The sequence below is a fragment of the Ruditapes philippinarum genome, unplaced genomic scaffold, assembly GCF_026571515.1.
Source record: "Ruditapes philippinarum isolate M1 unplaced genomic scaffold, ASM2657151v2 ctg1051_1_1_1_1, whole genome shotgun sequence".
Taxonomy (NCBI): Eukaryota; Metazoa; Mollusca; class Bivalvia; order Venerida; family Veneridae; genus Ruditapes; species Ruditapes philippinarum.
This window is the reverse complement of record NW_026856855.1, coordinates 211,528-227,768: the sequence shown is the minus strand read 5'-3', so window position 1 is coordinate 227,768 and position 16,241 is coordinate 211,528. Positions and strand designations below refer to the sequence as shown.

The window sequence follows — 16,241 nt, the reverse complement described above, 5'->3', positions numbered from 1 at the left end:
TATAGGCATGCTTGTGCTTGAATTTTTCTACAAAAGGTTAATTTAGGTCTCTAAACTGTACAATTGAAATTGAAAAGTTGACCATTCTGTGACCACCACAGTGTCTGCGTGACTTACTACCTGTCTACTGGACAAAAACAATATGAGCCGTGTCACGACAAAACCAACATAATGGGTTTGCGACCAGCATGGATCCAGACCAGCCTGCGCATCCGCGCAGTCTGATCAGGATCCATGCTGTTCGCATACAGACCCTATAACAAGTAAAGCAACTGATAGCGAACAGCATGGATCCTGATCAGACTGCGCGGATGCGCAGGCTGGTCTGGATCCATGCTGGTCGCAAACCCATTATGTTGGTTTTGTCATAACACGGCTCATATGTTCAATACATAGCAATGTTTATCTGAAGCAGAGATATCATCACATAGCTTTATTGTCGCCTTAGTGTAGTAATGGGATAACTCCTTATATAAAATAATAGGAGTTAACCTGTTATTGCACCAAGGTGACAGTATCTACTCAGTATCATAAATCTAACAAACATATGGGGACAATAAGTAAAAAAGTTCATTAGAGATTAACCTTTTAAGACTCTGAAACAGGTCTTCTCTATATAGGCAATTTGATATAAGTGTTAGTAAGTTGAGTTCATTGCCCTTTTGTTTTTTCTTGTTGATATAGCAACTTGTTTAGAGATAAAGCTTATTCCATATTGAACTTATATAAAATGCTTAAAAGGACTCCACTGAGGTTTTTTGATATGACGGGACTTAGAATATTTGTCCAAGTTTTGTTTACCAATTTAATGTAGGTTTGGATATAATAACTTGTGTGCAAATTGTCATATCATTCTTCCCAGAATTGTCATTTTTTTGTGCAAAATAACCAAAAAACTTGCAACACTTGTCTAAGAATCACACAAAAAAAAAAGATTTTCAATTTAATTCTGAGCAATTTTTTTTATTTTTTCCTTTGCATATTTTGTCCATTATAAGACTTAGTTTTTTCACTAATTTCTTGATATATGGAAAATTCCAAATTTAATGATTAAAGGAGTTTAAGGAGGCCCTTTAAGAGAAAGTGTAATTACATTGTTCATGTCATCAGTTTTGGTGTTAAAAATTCTATCTGTGAACTTAGGTTGTCATCTAGTGGGTTAAATTTTGACCTACTAGGTCTAGATAAAAAAAATTTCTTTATAAAACTTAAAGTTTTACATTATTGTTGTATAACAATAAAGGGGGGGGGGGGAGAAAAACACTTTTTAGTAAGAGAAAAGAAAAAAAAAGTGTTACAAATTTCATTTTAATTACAAAAAACAGTCCTGAGTAAATTTTCCAATTTCCAAGTGCAAGTGGTTACTGTCCTGACAATTGTAAGTAACATTTTTTTCAGGCACCAGTCTTTGAAGGACTAGTAGCCTTTAGATAAAACTTTCAACGCCAGGTCCAGTGTTCACAAAGAAAAGATCAGGATCAGGTGATCCTGATTTTATTTTCATTGTTTTATAAAACTAAAATTGATTGTATTATGCTAGAATTAAATCACATACCTCGGAATGGACAGACAAAGGGTGATCACAAATTATTTGGACCTTAGTGGCCGGACAAAAAACCATCACAATTTGACATTTGCCTTTTGCAGCCTGGAAAATGTCTCAGACTATGATTTACATTTTAAGAATAAAAAACACATGTTAAAATTAAATTTGTTTATTTTAATGATTCCTTTAATATCTTATGTGGCGTTAATACTGGCAACAGAGATGGACTGCCCAAAGAATTTTACTCAGTCCAGGGGAGACAACTGACTGCCTCCTATACAAGGTAAAATGGCCAAGTCAGTGACCTAGGTTGAAACCTAGTGTCGCATCCCAACAGTTAATGCACACACCCTGAAGAGGACGGTTGCGGCTGGGCAGCCTGGATTACTACTAACTCCTAACAGACGGTCCCGGACGTAGCCCTGCCCTAGGCCTCCCCTCCATACCTGGAGGTGGAGGGGGGTGCCCCCGTTACTCGGGAGTGCACCCCAACAAAATACATTAAAACCATGCCTGCATGCTTTAAAGCAAGTCAGGCTAGGAGAAAGAGCCAGGCTGTTAAACCCGAAACCACCCTTGTTTGTCTCCCCGGCCGCCCCCTACAAATTGGCCCCCTCTGTGCCTTGCAATTACACAACTTATTTCATGTAACAAAAGTAATCAAATGTTCATCGTTACAGCAATAAACAGCTAATCGTTTATAAACAGCATATGTTCAGACTAAGATTTCCAAATTTGTAGGCAAACATTATGTAGTTTGGATCACTTACTCTTGGTGTTTTTGTTTTTTGCACCAAGCTGACATGGGAACTATGTCTGGTCCCTCGCAAGTTAGCACTGTGACCTGAAAGTATAAAGAAAAAGCAGCAGCAGCAAGATTTTTTTTTGCAGTATATGACAAGTCATGGCATTAAGGGGTTCGGAGGGTGGGTTTTTCGACTTGGTAAGCAGTGTGGCAATGGTTCATATTCAAATTGTAAATAATTGCTTATTTGCAAAGAAACCTTATAACCTATTTTGGGATAAAATCAACTAAACAAATACAAAAGTAATCTGATCAAAATGATGATCAATTTTAGGATCAAAATCAAAATTTGGATCAACTATAAAATGCCCATATCTTGTAAAAATAACAATAAATTTATTCTAAACTTTCATAAACATGCTATTTTTAGTCCAGTTTTATCAATTTAATATTGAATATTAAATCTATGTGGATAAATAATGGAGAATATTTGAGTTCTTAAATTTGATCCTGATCTTGATCCTTAAATCTTTGTGAACATGGGGTTAGCAGTTGGTTTATTGATATCACATCTGATATCATATAGTATTTTAACATTTCTTTCCCTTGTGTTGCATTATCATATTATATAAAATGCACTTGATTGCATAGTTTGTTTAGTAATGATATAGTATGACAGTAACCGTTGTTGCCTTAAAATTATACACCTTTAGAAACAATAAAGTAGTCACTTGTTTCATTGATAGGGGTGTCACTACTAAGGCACATGTATAACTCTGGCATGGATGTATGAACTTAGAAAATATTTATGCAACATCAATCTACAAAACTACTGAAAAAACTACTGAAGATATTCTTTTGAATTTAAATACAATTACATTTGTGACCAAATCTGGGTGTCACTATCCAAAGCCTTTTGTAAATTTAGAAAATAAAATATTTAAAGTTTTACATGCAACATCGGTCTACAAAGCTACTGAAGGTATCCACTTGAAACTTAATACACGTCTTACTGATCATAATTTTTGTCACAACCCAACTGTTCAGCATGCTATCCTGTTTATGCTAATTGCTGTCTGGACCAATTGGGGAATATAGTCTGAATTAGATAAATAAACAGATGGCTATATTCTCCTGTCATCCCAAGAATTATCCAATCAATTTTTCAATATTGCAAATTCTTTTCTCTCATTACATTTCTTAATGTAAAAACTACCTATATCAGGATAGTTTAGGGAAAAATTTATTCACTGTATAGACTGCTTTATTTATAAGGTGTGGCAGCCAATAAAAAATCAACATGTGTATACATAAATACATGTACTGGATAGAAATTTTGTCTATTTTTTATTAACGTGTAGCAACATGAAATGACAAACGTACCAAAGATCTGCATAAAGCAATACCAAGCGAGGTGAAAGTAATATATTAAGATATTGTATAACATTAAGAAAAGAAAGAAAACAGATAAAAATAAATTACTCCTACTGTAGATAACAAGGTTATTAAACTCAAAACAGGCACAAATCATGTTCTGACTTCATGATATGTAATTCCTGCGTAAAATTAACATACAGCATGTTATCGGAATGATAAATTGTCTTGTGACAGTGACATGCCACTTGCTGATTGGTCCATTCAAACATACTGTGCTCTGATTGGTCGAGTATAAAATCCTCTCTTCTGATTGGCCGATGGGACAATATGGAGGAGAGCACTTTGCTGATCAAATTTCTGTAAAAACAATTAGCATAAGAACATTATTGTAATCTTTATGTTCCTAATGAAAAGAGGATTATCCCTTAAGTTTGTTTTCCTTCTTCTTGAAGTATGGGGGCGACAGCTTGCGGCAAATATCTACCAGTCTACATTCCCTGCCTCTCATAAGTTTGACATCTATATGTTATTGATATTGTATTATATTATATTGTATTATATACATGAATATAGGTACTTCTGGCCATGTTTCGAGACACACTAGATTAAAGGAGCAATGTTCTTTATGCCTTTTTACTGTAACAGATTTTTAAGGTAGTTGCATAAAGACTTGGTGTATAAATTTTTTTTCACCTTGATCCATTTAGAGTGATTTTTAACCAGGTTTTCCGAAGGAAAAAACTGGTTATTAGATTGAGGTATGTTGGCGGGCGGACGGGCGGGCGGGCGTAAACAATTTCTTCTGTGCGCAACTCCTCCTACATTTTTCAACGGATTTTGACCAAACTTTCACAGAAGCTTTGTCATCAAGTGACCTGGCGCATATTGTCGGGGTTTTGTGATTGGATAATATTTGACCTAATTATGGCCCTTTGTTTTTTTTTCCTTATATAGAATATATAGTGAATAATTTCTTCTGTGCCCAACTGTTCCTACATTTCTCAATGGATTTAATTATGGCCCTTTGTTTTTTTTCCCAATATAGGATATATAGTGCACAATTTTCTGTGCGCAACTCCTCCTAAATTTCTCTCAACGGAATTAGACCAAACTTTCACAGAGGCTTTGTCATCAAGTGCCTTAGGGCATATTGTCAGGGTTTTGTGATTGTATAATATTTGACCTAATTATGGCCCTTTGTTTTTTTCCCTTATACAGATTATATAGTGAACAATTTTTACCATGCGCAACTTCTCCTACATTTCTCAACAGATTTTTACCAAACTTTCACAGAAGCTTTGTTATCAAGTGCCCTGGCGCACATTATTGGGGTTTTGTGATTGGATAATATTTGACCTAAAAAACCTAATTATGGCCCTTTGTTATTTTTCCTTATACAGAATATATAGTGAAAAAATTCTTCTGTGCTGAACTCCTACATTTCTCAACGGATTTTGTTCAAACTTTCACAGTAGCTTTGTCATCCAGTGCCCGGGCATGTTTTACATTGCACATAGTTACATTGTTTGTTGCTTGTATTTGTATTTCAAATACAACATATTTATCTACAATGGTGATAATTGAAAACTTGGTTTCATGGCATTGCCATGTTTCTTGTTAGAGAATTTACATGTATATAACATTTGCATGCCCTGATAAAAATAGCATTATATTATTTAAAAATAGATTATTAGCACCACTATTTGAAGAATAAGGAGATATTTTGTACTCAACAAGGCAGCAGCATCACACTTTTAAGTTTCTTGCATGCAGGTTGATATCTCAAAAACTACTAAATGGAATTGGTTGAAACTTCATACACATCTTCTGGAGAAAATTGATAATTACTGGTTAGTTATCCAGAAAAGCTGGTTTGCTCGATATGACCAAAAATTTGTTGAAATTGGCATAAAACCATACAAGTGGTAAATTGGGTATCTAGTACAGTAGTGATTATGAACCACTTAATAATGTTGTATATCAACCATTCTTTAGTACTTTTTACTTTCAGATCCATATTAAGTGGTTAATTATTATACATCTAGTGCAGAAATGGCAGTTAACCACTTATGAATAGTTAACACTTAATCTGCTTTATTTTTGTAATGGACTTACCCTGTTTTGAATTCTGGAACAGTCCATTTAATGTTTAAAAGATTTCAATATCAAAATGCAAAAACGAGCTACCAACAGTATAGAGTCTGGTCAGACTTAACGGATGTTAACGCTGGCTTGGCTGCATACTGGTGGCAAAGGGTAATGGCTTCCGGTCCTAACAGGTTGAAAGGTTAACGTAAATCATGCTGACTTATTTCCTGTTTATATTAATTTATAGTGGTTAACCCAATAACCAGTAGTGTACTGACCGATGAGTCTACCCTTATCAACCCAAAGTGGTTACTGGATATCTAGTACTGAAATGGCTGTTAACCACTTAAAAATAGTTAATGTAATTCATGCTGACTTATTTCCTGTTTATATTTATAGTGGTTAACCCAATAACCAGTAGTGTACTGACAGATGAGTCTACCCTTATCAACCCAAAGTGGTTAACTGGATATCTAGTACTGAAATGGCTGTTAACCACTTAAAAATAGTTAACGTAAATCATGCTGAATTATTTCTGGTTTATATTTTATAGTGGTTAACCCAATTACCAGCACTGTACTGACAGATGAGTCCACCCTTATCAACCCAAAGAGGAGAAAAATGACATTTTTGCCATTCACTGATGAAGAGTCTCCAAAAGAAGGGGACATAATTGGGCTTGATGCGGAGTTTGTCTCCCTTAATCAGGTCAGTTAATCTTTTTTGCATTTTAATCACCTGCATTGATAAATACATGTGCAAAATCCAAGAACAAAAAGGTCAATTTTTGTAAAGTGATCAGATATTGATGTTCTGCCGTGTGCCATCTAACAAATGTTATTTTAACCCTTCTCACAATGAAATATTTAATGGAATTGTCCATCTTTTAATCTGGGTAAAACCATTCATCATGTTTCGGGAAAATTTCAAGATATGAACAGATTAGCGAACAATGCAGACCAGGATCAGACAGAACATATCTTGGTCTGGAATGGTTGCATGGGTAGAATCTGTATATGCCTATAAGTTTATTACGGAAATAAGTAAATATTTAATGTTACAGTTTTGGAAGCAAACCATTCAAACTGATTTGTGCTAGTTTTAATGAATTGTTTTTAACCTTTAAGATGTATACATGTGTAATTTACATGTAATTTACAGGAAGAATCTGAGTTGAGAAGTGATGGTACAAGGTCAACTCTGCGACCTAGTCACATGTCTGTAGCTAGGATTACATGTATCAGAGGGTAGGTGTTTGATTGTATACTCGTACATTTTTAGCTTGACTATTTGATGGATAGGGAGAGCTGTTGTACACCACCCCGGTGTCTGTGTCACACTTTGGTTAGGTTTTTGTTTGCAAGTTGATATCTCCAAAACTACTGAAGGGAATGGGTTGAAACTTCGCATAATTCCTTGGGAGCATAATTGGAGGTCCCTGGATTTTGATAGAATTATAGAAAATTCTACATTATCCAGGCTCTTGTTTTCCTATCAAGCCCTGTGAGTAGTCGAGCACGGTGTCCTACCAGCAGCTCTTGTGTGTACTTCATTCACATGTAAAAGCACTTTTTATAAATGCTGTATAAATTAAGTCTAAGTTGTTTATTTTGCCTTGTTTATTTATACCACCTTCCTACAGAACTGTTGTTCTTTGGTTTAACCAGTACTGGTGAGGAAACATGGTTGTTAACCTTTTATTACCACCTTTCTTTCTTGTATAAAAAAGTTAATAATGGATATGGAGGCAGGCACTGTACCCATTTGTTCCCTCTTTCCCTGTTTATAATTGCCATTAAAGATTATAAAATTAATGTATTTTGTGTAAAAAAATCTACTTGGCTTTGAATTACTGAAGTCTGGCCATTCTGAATGCTGATTTTACATTTCAGACAAGGAGAAAACCTTGGTGAACCTTTCATAGATGACTATATCTGTAGTCATGAACAGGTTAGTACCGTGTAGTAGAAGATTATTTACAACATTTACCTATTGGATATTGGAATTATCCCCTGAATATATATAGTCAAGTTGCTTGAGAAATCATATGCAAAAATACACCAGGAGAGTCAAAGATGCTTTTTCAAGTTTTTCACCTGTCTAGAATATCCCACATCATACAAAACTATTTTATATGTACATGAATATTTTAAGCTACATTTCAAGTTCCATATTTGCAGAGCAACATAATTTGGAAAAAAAAGATTTTGGTTGTTGCTGGGAGGGTCTTGCTTTAAAGAGGATTAATTTTTTTGAGGGAAAGCACTGATACTGTTGTTTTATTGAGGTGGGAGATGAATATTTATACCCCCGCACAACAAAGTTGTAAGGGGGGGTATACTGGAATCAGCTTGTCCGTCCGGCTGTCCGTCGGTTTTTTCTTGTCCGACCAATAACTTAAGATTTCTTTGACCCACAGTCTTCATATTTGGCATGGAGGTTAGTCAAGATTAGTAGATGACCCCTATTGATTTTGAGGTCACCAGGTCAAAGGTCAAGGTCACAGGGACCTTGACTTCAAAAAGCTTGTCCGCCCAATAACTTAAGATTCCTTTGACCTACAGTCTTCATATTTGGCATGGAGGGTAGTCATGATTAGTAGATGACCCCTATTGATTTTGAGGTCACCAGGTCAAAGGTCAAGGTCACAGGGGCCTTGACTTAAAAAAGCTTGTCCGCCCAATAACTTAAGATTCCTTTGACCTACAGTCTTCATATTTGGCATGGAGGTTAGTCATGATTAGTAGATGACCCCAATTGATTTTGAGGTCACCAGGTCAAAGGTCAAGGTCACAGGGGCCTTGACTTCAAAAAACTTGTCCGCCCAATAACTTAAGATTCCTTTGACCTACAGTCTTCATATTTGGCATGGAGGTTAGTCATGATTAGTAAATGACCCCTATTGACTTTGAGGTCACCAGGTCAAAGGTCAAGGTCACAGGGGCATTGACTTCAAAAAGCTTGTCTGCCCAATAACTTAAGATTCCTTTGACCCACAGTCTTCATGTTTGGCATGGAGGTTAGTCATGATTAGTAGATGACCCCTATTGACTTTGAGGTCACCAGGTCAAAGGTCAAGGTCACAGGGGCCTTGACTTCAAAAAGCTTGTCCCCCAATAACTTAAGATTCCTTTGACCCACAGTCTTCATGTTTGGCGTGGAGGTTAGTCATGATTAGTAGATGACCCCAATTGATTTTGAGGTCACTGGGTCAAAGGTCAAGGTCACAGGGACTTTGACTTCAAAAGTTTGTCTGCCCAATAACTTAAGATTCCTTTGACCCACAGTCTTCATATTTGGCATGGAGGTTAGTAATGATTAATGAATAATAGGTGACCATATTGATTTTTAGGTCACTGGGTCAAAGGTCAAGGTCACAGGGGCCTTGACTAAAAAAGATTGTCCACCCATTATCTTAAGATTCCTTTGACCCACAGTCTTTGTTTTTGGCATGGATGTTGATCATGACCATAAGGTGACCCCTATTGATTTTGAGGTCACTGGGTAAAAGGTCAAGGTCACAGGGACCTTGACAAAAAAAATCTTTTCCCCTCAATTGCTTAAGAATGCCTGTCCGCAGTGTATTGTTTTTGACATTTTCACATTTGAAGCACGTAGAATACATAACTTAGCAATGCACTGGCTTAGTAACCTCAGATTTGGCAGGGAGGTTGTCCTTGAGCTTTAAATGGCCACTGTTGATTCTGACAAAGTGGTATGCGGGGGTATTCACGCCATGATAGTGGCAGTTCTAGTTTGGTTTTGCTGGAAGGTTGTTGCTATATAAAGAGGTTTAATTTTATGGGAAGAATTGATAAATGTTGTTATTTAGAGGATATTGCTATACATAGAGGTTGCATTGTATATTCAAATTACACAGAAGAAAATGCAAAATGTGACAAAATAGTATAATTTGGCCGGCAAGAAAATTTGGTCACTCTGGTTTTTCCAGACACTTCTAATGCTCTTTTTGACAGAGTTAGTGTGAAAAATTTTTGTTAACCACTTATGACTCATTCTTCGTGACTTGGATTTAGGGTAGGTAAATTTTATGACATGTGAAAACTGAATAGTTGTTCACCACTTCTGACCCATTTCTTTGTGATTTGTTCTGTAGATTGGTGAATTTTATTACATGTGATAACTACATTTTTGTGTACATAGTTAATGTCTTAATTGATTATTTTCCTAGAAGTATATTTGTAGATTTCCGATCTTTTCTCATTCTCAGGTAGTGGATTACCTTACACAGTATTCTGGAATCAAACCTGGTGACCTTGACCCAACCTTGTCTAATCGTCACCTGACCACGTTAAAGGCAACCTATCAGAAGATCCGATACCTAGTGGACACGGGGGTCATATTTGTGGGTCATGGGCTCAAGAAGGATTTTAGGGTCATCAATATCCATGTTAGTAAAACATTTTACTTAAAGACATGACTTTATATTACTAGTAATTTAGTTTCAGGTCTATAGGTAATATCATTTATTTCATGCAGCAACAGGATATGAATATAATAGGAGTTAACCCATCACTGCATTCAGGTAATGATATATAACTGGAGCTGCTAGGTAAGGGTTATATAAGTAACAACTGTTCATAAATGGTCATATTACCGGTGCAGAAAATGAAATTTAAAACTGCTTTCAAATGAAACTTGAATTATAAATTGTCAGCATTGATATTTAGAAAAAAACATTTCAAGAGTGTACAATGAAAATAGTAAAACAGAAGGAAAGAACATATATGTGCCAAACATCAGTGTGATTTTTAAACATAATTATTCAAGGACCTACCAGTTTATTTAAATTAAGCAGGTTAAAGGGTAAAAGATTTGGGTTTTGTTTGTAGAATAATGTCAAATGTGCATTTTTAAATAAATAGTTGCAAACGAAACAGTATGAAAATATAAAGATGACACATTTTAATTTTAATCAAATAGGTGCCAAGGGACCAGATAATTGACACTGTAGAATTGTTTCACCTGCCTAGACAGAGAATGATCTCACTCAAGTTCCTGGCCTGGTACTTTCTCAGTAAGTTAATCCCTATACATAACTTTCTTTTAGTTTGAATATTTTATTTTGCAGTAAATATTGAATGAGTGTACATTTTATACTGAATTAATTTAACAAGTTAAATAAAATCACATTATGCGAGACTCTGGCAAGCATACTATTGTTTTATTGGACGCGTCTTGTTAGTATTGAATCTGCATGAATATAATTTTCTATTTATCACATATCCAAAGTAAGAACGATTTACAGGTACATTTTTCATTCATGTTCATAGTGTATGCTAACATTAGAAAGCTTTGAAGCAGTGCTTGTATATAGTGCAAATGACGTCACACAGTAGTGTTGTTACACTGGTGTAATATTGTTTTCATTAAATGGCGCTATTACACTCCTGTGCCTTAGTTTAAGTGATAATGTTATTTATTAGAAGCATACCGGGACTGGGCATAAGTGTCAACTTTAGCATAAACAAACTTAAATAATACACATATTTTCCACTGAACCAACTAAGGTTTTGCATTAAAAGTTGTTCTTGTTCAACTTTCTTAAGGCCTTGATTCAAGGCATATTTTTATATGTATAGAAAAAAATTATTATTGTTTACTATGGCAACAACAAAATTTCTATTCACAGAGATCAATATACAGTCAATAACCCATGACTCTGTGGAGGACGCGAGAACTGCCCTACAGTTGTACCTGAAATACCAGGAGATGTCTAAAGAAGGCATGGACAAAGTGCGTAAAGTTATAAAAGAGATGTACGAGTTTGGACGTAAAAATCAGTGGAAAATATCCGAAGGCATAGAAGAGGCGACGGATGACAATGCAATAGCTTTCTTGTAAAGTAAAACAATGGAAAATGTTATTTAATGTTCATTTGGTTATGACCAGATCGTGTTTGAACCTTTGGAAAACTGTGGTAACGCAAAGAGTTGACTGATGATACCGCAATATCTTTCTTATAGAAAGAAGTCATGGATGAGTATTGATATTGTTTTACCAGACTGAATTAGATGAACACAAGGTTCATTATAATACTGGTTCCTCATCAAATAAATGGCTTTTGAAGAATTATTGTGGTTTCCTCAAACTACTGGTTTCGAGGAACTTAAATATGAAGATGTGCGGAAAAGAAACTTTGATACCGGTAGATGTTAATGAAAACTGTTACAGTATAGAAACAATGGTGAGATCCTGACAAATGAAAAGGTAAACAAAAATAATGTGGATAATATTAGAGGGATGATGCCCTGTGAATGATTTAATGTCAGGTGGATAATGTTGTGTCTTTTTAGCTCACCTGTCACAAAGTGACAGGGTGAGCTTTTGTGATCGCTTTTCGTCCGGCGTCCGTCCGTCCGTCGTCCGTCCGTCCGTAAACTTTTGCCTAAAATGACATCTCCTCATAAACCACTATGCCAATTTCATCCAAACTTCACAGGAATGTTCCTTTGGTGGTCACCTTTAAAAATTGTTCAAAGAATTTAATTCCATGCAGAACTCTGGTTGCCATGGCAACCAAAAGAAAAAAACTTTAAATATCTTCTTTTAAAAAACCATAAGAGCTAGAGCTTAGATATTTGGCATGAAACATCTTCTAGTGAGTGTCTACCAAGTTTGTTCAAATAAAAGCCCTGGGGTCAAAATTGGCCCCGCCCCAGGGGGGCATTGATTTTCCCTATATGCATATAGTAAAAACTTAAAAAATCTTCTTTTAAAGAACCGTAAGAGCTAGAGCTAAGATATTAAGCATGAAACATCTTCTAGTGAGTGTCTACCAAGTTTGTTCAAATTAAAGCCCTGGGGTCAAAATTGGCCCCGCCCCGAGGGTCATTGATTTTCCCTATATGCATATAGTAAAAACTTAAAAAATCTTCTTTTAAAGAACCATAAGAGCTAGAGCTTAGATATTTGGCATGAAACATCTTCTAGTGAATGTCTACCAAGTTTGTTCAAATAAAAGCCCTTGGGTCAAAATTGACCCCGCCCCAGGGGGTCATAGATTTTCCCTATATGCATATAGTAAAAACTTAAAAAATCTTCTTTTAAAGAACCCAAAGAGCTAGAGCTAAGATATTTAGCATGAAACATCTTCTTATGAGTGTCTACCAAGTTTGTTCAAATAAAAGCCCTTGGGTCAAAATTGGCCCCGCCCGGGGGGGGGGGGGTCATTGATTTTCCTTGTATGTGTATAGCAAAACTTTAAAATCTTCTTTGGAAAAACCCAAATAGCTAGAGTTAAGATATTAAGCATGAAACATCTTTAAGTAAATATCTACAAAGTTTGTTAAAATAAACGACCGGGGGTCAAAACTGGCCCTGCCCCAGGGGTGTCATTGTTTTTAACTATATGTTTTTACTGGTTTATGATAATAAGTCTAGTAGAATGAAAGAATGTCATGTTTGAAAATTAATATGTAAGATTGACACCCCAAGGTTGTATAAATTATACTATGTCATGCAGATAATATAAGGTAATGTGGATTCTGAATACTCTGATCAGGTGGGCAGTGTATGTTTAGATGTATGATAATTAAATTTCATTTCAATTTTGCTGCCTCATTTCTTTTGTCTTGAAAGACCGGGCTTATATATGTGTATTTTTTTAAGAATAATTGTTGAGATAATCATGTCATAATTATGTGCTAAATCTAACAGATTTATCTTTATTTTGATCTTGTACACAAATTGTTATTGAAAAAAATGTCATTAAAAATAAATGTGCTGAACAATTAAATATGTTGAGTTTTTATATGAAAATGGTAGGCTACTCTAATTGGCAAAGTGATAGAAAAGGTTCACTCTGGTACATGTTAATACACAAAAAACCAATGTTCAGTTCAATTTGATTTAATTTGGATCACACCACTTGCAGACTTTACAAAGGAAATATTCAGGGAGTCGCAGCATTTATCAATAATAAACCAAGGTCTCCAACCCCGACTGATAATGAAGACTTGTACTTTTGGATGATAGAAACCCTGGTAAAGGCCCGGAACAGTGAGATTGTAATATACCCGCTAACTCCCCAACCCACCTCCCCGCAATGAAAGTTTGATACACCCCTCACTATTTTTGCGCTTAATTAGGACCGCAGAAAGCGAACAACGGTAGTTATAACCGGAATCATTTCCTCCGAGAGGCGAGGCGTTACAATCGATTGTAAGCGCACTTTAGGAAATAATGTATTCGTATATAGATTCCAAGTTTTTGTTTTTTTGGAAACAAAAAAAATATGAATTAGAATGGAAATGCCTGAGTAATGCAACAACATTTGCTGTATAAATATTTATAATAATAATATTAATGATAAATAGCTTAAAACAGGCAGTCGTGTGTTTTAAAGGTGGTTATTTCAAGTACATTGGCGGATTCAATGTTGCAGTTTTACGTCGAACCAACACAGTGTTGGTCACATGACGACTTTTACTGGTGGAGGAATACCTCGGGTGCCCCTCCGTGCATTACTTCAGGCACGAACAAACACCTGAGTAGAACCACCGACGTTATAAAGTTAGTTGGATAGCTTCCTTACTTGACAGAACAGAACAGAAACTTTATTTTCAGAATCCTAAGTCCTTGTCGGGATTAGAACCCACAGCGGTGAAGGGCAAATGATTTTAAGTCAACGACCTAAACCACTCCAAAATCTTATTAGAAACGCTAGTTGTAGTTGTACAGAAATGCCTTAACCCATTTTTCAGTGAAGTATCAAACTTCAAATATGAACAGAATTTCATTTTAAAAAATCAAACAAACTAAGTCTCAGAACTGCATTTGTTTGCTATATATTTAATAAAAGCTTATGCCTTCGATGACAAGTTACAATAAGACTGGTCAGAAAAAGTCTAGATAATTATACAAAATAAATGCGAAAGATACTCTCGAAAAAATCAACAACAGGGTTTTCAGCTGTGTACTCGTTCAATACATATGGTGGCTGATTTGGAACATTACGCGAAGCGTTGTCGATAGCGACAATGAAACCTATATCGTTATCACATTTTCGTCTTGTCGCTAGCGACAACACGACAAAGCACTAAACGGCGCGCGCGCTGTCGTCTTGTCGTCCTGTCTCTAGCGGAGCACGCGAAACGGCGCGCTGTCGTCTTGTCGTCCTGTCTCTAGCGAAGCACGCCAAACGGCGCGTTGTCGTGCGGCGCGTTGTCGCGATGTCGCCCTGTCGCTTGGCTTATAAGCCAATCCTTCGATTTGAACCGAGCGACAATGTGACATCGCGACAACACGCCGCACGACAACGCGCCGTTTGGCGTACATCGTTAGCGACAGGACGACAAGACGAAAGTCCGACAACGCGCCGTTTGGTTCTTTGTCCTGTTGTCGCTAGCGCCAACACGACGCACAAAGGCGTTCCAAATCAGCCACCATATATTCGTCATTTGAGGTAGAATTACGGTTTTAAGCTTTAGAAACCTACTGCGTTTGTAAACGATTTATACAAATCAATTTTAGGCTTAGAAAGTGCCGAGTGGCACCTGTAAAAAGTCGTCCCATACTTCACTTCAGTGTAGTTATATTTTTCTAGTCCTTATCCAACACTTTTAAGTGTTTAGAATTGAGTACCGCTCAAGCCGGTGCTAGCTAGGGGGCGTGAGGAATGTTGAACTTTTTTATTATCCTTCATGTACAGACTCAATCAAACCGAGTCTGCAAATTTTATATAAATTTGTTGTGATTAATGCTTCCAAAGGATTACTCTTTATCCAGATTTTTATAAATAAAATACATTACAATACAATATGATACAATACAAAACACATTACAATACAATATATAACAATACAATACAATACATTTTAATCAGCTTCAGACTAAAACAATTAACACAAATACATGAGAAATAGTTTACAATGTAGATCAATAATCAATACACAATTAACGAAATCAAACGCACTGTATATATATAACCAATTACAATGACATTTACGACTGAATTAAGATAAAGTACCTTTAATGGTTATCATTAATAAAGATAAGCGGATTGTGTTTGGATAAACAAGAAAACAGAAGAAAGGTGGAAATCGTCAGGTAGTACTTCTAACAAACATCAACAACAGCAGCAGCAACAACAACAACAACATAAATACATTTAATATGATAAATATTTGGACGATGAAATTACGTTATAAAATTTGGAAAACAACAACAACAAAAAAAACACACTAAAATACAACAACAAAAACATCAACATATTACATAATGCTTATAATTTAAAAGATAACATTCTAAGCGATTTATGCCCAAAATTAAAAGCACAACAAATTTATGAAAATGAACGTCTCGGAAAAATCATCAGAATTTTACTGATTTCAACTTTTTAGGCCAACTATATATACTTTAGTCTTGTAGAAAGCTATTTAGTTTTTATATTAATTTATGATATGACGTCGCTTATTTTCTAGATGCATTAAGTCATGTGATAATAAGGTTCTAACATTCGTT

General features: G+C 35.6%; 1 protein-coding gene across 1 annotated transcript in view; it reads left to right on the top strand.

Moving 5' to 3' along the window:
* The window catches only part of LOC132747928 (PAN2-PAN3 deadenylation complex catalytic subunit PAN2-like), a 43,505-nt gene extending 29,990 nt beyond the window's left edge, over nucleotides 1–13,515 (top strand). Inside the window, exons 25-30 of the mRNA XM_060737460.1 lie at nucleotides 6,310–6,464; nucleotides 6,918–7,003; nucleotides 7,649–7,706; nucleotides 9,988–10,167; nucleotides 10,701–10,794; nucleotides 11,410–13,515. Coding sequence (XP_060593443.1) covers nucleotides 6,310–6,464; nucleotides 6,918–7,003; nucleotides 7,649–7,706; nucleotides 9,988–10,167; nucleotides 10,701–10,794; nucleotides 11,410–11,621 — 785 coding nt within the window. The 3' untranslated portion in view covers nucleotides 11,622–13,515. The remainder of the gene's footprint in view (nucleotides 1–6,309; nucleotides 6,465–6,917; nucleotides 7,004–7,648; nucleotides 7,707–9,987; nucleotides 10,168–10,700; nucleotides 10,795–11,409) is intronic.
* Nucleotides 13,516–16,241: the final 2,726 nt, after the last annotated feature.